Here is a 4,858-nt window from a genome sequence, read left to right as displayed (position 1 = left end):
CGGTATAACATGCGTGAGAAGTCTGGTCAAAACTAGCATTAGGCGCCGTTTGGATGGGCCATAAATCAGACTTAAGTGCGTTCCTTAAGTAGAAAGAAACTAAGTGCTTTGAGCCATAGTTTGGTCTCCCAGCCTATATCCATAGTTTACTACCATTTCATGACCACGCTCAAAAACGTGTTTGTTCAGAAAATGCCACAAACCACCGTAGTGATATCAATAAATAAAATCGTGTCTTCCTTTGTTTATGATTAAACTATGGATGGATAAAATCATGTCTTCCTTTGTTTATGATTAAACTATGGAGTATAAATAGGTGATTTGCATATGCAACCTTAAACAATTAAAGGCAACCGCACCTTCAAACTTTGTTATAGGCTGCAATTTTGGAGTTGAAATTTTTGGGATGGCTCGAGAATCAATTTTCATTTTTAATTATAAAATTTTTAACTCAAAAAATAGTTCAATGAAATAGATCTATAAACTCATAAAAATCTTGAAAATGGACGGTCCAAATAATATGATGCAAGATTACTATTTTTACAACCTCTTTTTTTTTTTGGGTAGCTAAAAATGTTTATAAATTCCAACCCACTGGATTCGAACCAACGGCCTAGGGATAAACAACATTCCACTACAATCCTCCGCTCCATCAACTGAATTAAGGTCAATTGCTCACCATTTTTTTGTGCAATTTAGTGGCGAGACTTGAAAATTTTCTGTTTACATATCTATACATTTGGATGTCAAGATGATTAATTAGATGGTTTTTCAACATCATAATATTATTTTTCATAGATGCATCTTAATTCTACTATATAAGGTACCGACCTTATATAAATTGTTCCATGTATAATGTTTGCTCAACTTAAATGTTCTAAAATTGCCTGATTTCTCAACTGCATTATCATACAATGCACATGTGCCAGCTACCGGCATACACAAAAGGCCCGGTTCACCAAGTTCTGTCAGCTCCTTTCTTTTGGAACAAAGATAGAACCAATTATGAGTAATACTTGCTTATTCAAAAAAATTATAAATAATACTTCATTGATTTCTTACCCTGGTGTAATTTATTAATAGAAAAAGAATTAAACTTAAGAAAAGTACATAATGAAACTATTTATCTTTGATACAAGGTGGTCACAATGAATCTTGACCATTAGATGGTTTCATTTACTCCGTTGACCAAACTCAAACTTCAAAAAAAAAAAATTCAAACTTTATGATAAACCCAAACAATCAGATTTCACATTAGATGGTTGTAAGTAATTGTGACTTCCTTGTATATCAAGGGTATAACTTTCCAAATAACAATTTAATAAAGACCGGCAAACTGAAACTACCAAGTTACTATTCATCCACAATAGTCCCTGATACAACAATATTTCAAATAAAGAAGGAAAACCAAAATACCACACACATTGCCCACACATAATCATGTGCGAACCGACAATACACACACTAGCAAAGAGATTCATACACACATAGATACATACATGCATATATACATACATACATACATACACATGGGTAACATTTGCTATTTGGAGCTTCTTCTACGGTAGAGAGAGTGTGAGGAGAGGCCGACAAGAAGCACAAAGGCTATTGAGGCAACGAGGGAGACTGCAGTCGATCCTCCAACGTACCGGCAAAACTTGCCAAAGACGGGGCAAATCGCGGGCCACATAGCATGAGAATTGCCCTTGAGTCCAACATACGCGATTGCAGCAGAAGCACCTGTAGCCGAGCCCACGATCCCTGCAAACACCTGCATCGAAAGGGCAATGGACTCAGTTTGGTTAGCATTTATAAGAGACACCCCCAGAGGAAAAGAAGAAGAAGCAAGTATATGAGCGGACCATTCACTTTTCATACATAGAGGCTGGAATCGCAATATTCTTCATGAAATTGATTGACTTTGAGTGTGTACCATTTGTTAGGCTCAAATCGTCAAGAGAAAATTTTCAAACCTTCTAATAATCTTTAAGTTAATGGATTTCACATATGATTGCAAGAGATTAGTGTGCTAGTTTTGATTTCATCAACAATAGTTAAAAGTGAAACACAAATGTTTGGTATATTACATAAAAAATAAAAGGAAAAAGTTTATATAAGGTTGTAACCTTTTACTATTTGAATTAAAGTGCAACTCAAAAATCTAATAAGATGGAGTGTTCCGAAGTTGGGAAACCTTCAGATTGATCATGTCTAGTTTGAGATATATGGATATAAGTAAAAAAAAGAATTTTGAGTATTAAAAATAACATTTTTTGTAGCAAGTTATCTAGACCGTCTATTTTTAAGATTCTCAAGTGTTTATAGATCTACTTAATCCAAAGTGTTTTTGAAATTTGAAATTTTATATTAAAATTGAACTTGCATTTTCAAGCCATTATAAGGTTTCCAACATTGGAACTATATCTCCGAACAAAACTTAATTATGTGCCTTACCTGTATTGTATAAGGGGGGCACCTTATATAAACCTCACCCAAAAATAAAGTTCAAATAAACACAAAGACTAGACTACCGGTTAAGCATTAATTTATACTGATTATGGATTAATGTTGAATAGGGCCACAATCAATTTGTAAAATCTATTTTAGATCAATTAGTGGAAGAAAAGAGCTTAGGGTTGTAGGCTTATCTAATCCCATGCTTTTGATTAATTTTTAAAGTGCCTTTGTACGATCGTCCCACGGGTTTAAATTACATACGGTCCCATGGGTAAAACATCCAATGAGGAGGATTGTGGCAATATTTCAATCATCTTCGATACACCCAATGAAGGATTCAAAAGAAATCCAGAAATAAGATTTCAAAAACTCAAGACTGAATGAAATCAACATGGACAGAGGATTCATCTTAGACTTCGAGGAGGTTTTTTTTATTTCTGACGGTTTTGAGATCCAATTTGCATTTTTATTTCTAATTTTTTTTTATTTTCTATAAATCGACTTACAGTGTTATACAAACCATTTTTGAAAGTTATTGGTTCATCAGATCCCATGACTGGTTGTGTAATCCATGGTTCAAATCTATAATATGGTCCCGTGAAACTACCAAACATTCCTTTAAAAGGTATAGAGATAAAGTCGGGAAAAAGTGAATTAGACGAGACACTTACGGCGTCGAAGAAAGGAAGATGGAACAAAAGCTTGTCGGAGGGACTTTTCTTGGAGACGCCGGAAACCACCGCCGTGAAGATGCTATACGCGCACGCTACAGCGTTGGCCACCACAAAGTATCTGCCCAATGTGAAATCCACTGATTTTAATTCAAACTTAGAGTAAGAGAGAGAGATTTATGGCCTTTTGTTCACAATAAGTATTTGGGTTTCAAACAAAGAATGGGACCGCATGGTGGTAGTGTCATCAATGATTATCAATTAAAAGGGTACGGCCTCTTTTCTCATTAACGCCTTCAAAAAAAAAAGAAATGACTTTTTTCGAAACAGATAGTTGCATGTAATCCATCCAACCTATTAATTGGATGGTGATGAACTCATGACTACATGGGCTAAGTTATCATGAGGATCACAATATATTTTTCTCTAAGGATATGTTTGACCCCCAATGGTGGTCCTGCCTAAACAAGGTCTTTGGAGGGGTGGGTTAAAAATAATCCTAAACTTTGGCTTATGCACAAAATGGCTGCTCTCGTGACTGGAATATGTTCTCTTGCGATGGCTATCCAAGCATTTTGCTACCCCATATGTTTGATATATATGAAAATACTTGACATGAAAAAAAAAACTCTGACAAAGTGAACAGAGATCACAAAAAAACTCTCACATCTAATCACATGAAAGAGCTTTTTCCCATCCGTAAAAATATTTGTCTGGAAAGTTTTTTCATACCGCACCAAACGTGGAACTCCTAACGTATCCAAGAATTTTAGATTACAGTTTTGAGGCCTGCACGAGAGAGACTTCCATGAAAGTGGGAGATTGTTGAATATTGCTTCTTGGATAATAGGAAGAGAGAGAGAGAGACTTGACTTACATGAAAGCGGGAGACTGATTGAATTTTGCTTCTTGGGTAATAGGAAAAGGGAGCAACGGGGAGACGACGGTGATGGTTTCCTTGCCTGTGGCCATAACAATCACAGCTGTGAGCGTCGCCGAAAAGCTCAGAAGCCTTAACCCCACATCTAAGCACCAAAGAGGCCGCCGCCCCTCAATCTCCACTCCCTTTTCGATCGACGCCATGGCTCACTTACAACTGCAAATCCTCTCTCTCTACTTTGCTTTCTCTCTCTCTCTCTCTAAACTTTGCTTTCTCTGTCTCTGTATATCTCTACACTTTGCTTTCTCTCTGTTTGATGTAGTTGCAGATCATGAATTGAAGGGCGACCAACATTTATAGTTCTCAGTCAATATCTCCCCTTCTCTCTCCAAATCAATTACTTAATTCCTATACAGCGAATGAGTAATATTTTATTGCGAATTTGCGATGGTGAATATTCGTTTATTTGTTTTTAAATGTCATATTCGAATGGGTATACAGGTCGTGAGTGGGTTGCTTACACGCTAAAAGAACAGAGTGCATGGGAACAGGAGATTCTCGCCTTCGACCGGACACACTGTTTGGCTGTTGTATAAAAAATTACGAGTAACTCAAAAATGTATTTTAAAGAAGGAAAATAGTAGAAAACGGGTAGGTCGTAGCATCCTTACAGTATCCATCTGACACCCCCAATGATAACATTTTTTTTCAAAATGTAACTCCTCAATCTATTGAAAAACAGAAATAGTTGGAGCATCTCTTCCTATGTGAATTAGTTGATACAAGGCATCAACCATGTAAGTATTGTCAGCGTAGTAGATCCATCCGAGAAGGTTCTTATGCTTGAAAA

General features: G+C 36.2%; 1 protein-coding gene across 1 annotated transcript; it reads right to left on the bottom strand.

Annotated features, from left to right (window-relative positions):
- Window positions 1–1,322: 1,322 nt before the first annotated feature.
- Window positions 1,323–4,337, bottom strand: LOC18445213 (CASP-like protein 1D1). The gene is made up of 3 exons (XM_006855354.3): window positions 4,006–4,337; window positions 3,129–3,249; window positions 1,323–1,771 (listed from the first exon to the last, which is right to left on the bottom strand). Exons 1-3 carry the CDS (start codon window positions 4,209–4,211, stop codon window positions 1,544–1,546), a joined length of 555 nt encoding a protein of 184 aa, XP_006855416.1. The 5' UTR covers window positions 4,212–4,337; the 3' UTR covers window positions 1,323–1,543.
- Between the last annotated feature and the right edge of the window lie 521 nt (window positions 4,338–4,858).

Source organism: Amborella trichopoda, chromosome 2, assembly GCF_054954075.1.
Source record: "Amborella trichopoda isolate Santa Cruz 75 chromosome 2, AtrichopodaSantaCruz75HAP2 v2.0, whole genome shotgun sequence".
NCBI lineage: Eukaryota > Viridiplantae > Streptophyta > Magnoliopsida > Amborellales > Amborellaceae > Amborella > Amborella trichopoda.
This window is presented reverse-complemented; position numbering and strand designations above follow the sequence as displayed.

Excerpts from the sequence above, each read along its gene's own strand:
- LOC18445213 (XM_006855354.3), bottom strand. The coding sequence starts at position 4,211 with ATGGCGTCGATCGAAAAGGGAGTGGAGATTGAGGGGCGGCGGCCTCTT. Across the intron at positions 3,250-4,005 it reads AATCAGTCTCCCGCTTTCAT|ATACTTTGTGGTGGCCAACG; the intron begins GTAAGTCAAGTC and ends CACATTGGGCAG. Across the intron at positions 1,772-3,128 it reads ATCTTCCTTTCTTCGACGCC|GTGTTTGCAGGGATCGTGGG; the intron begins GTAAGTGTCTCG and ends CTTTCGATGCAG.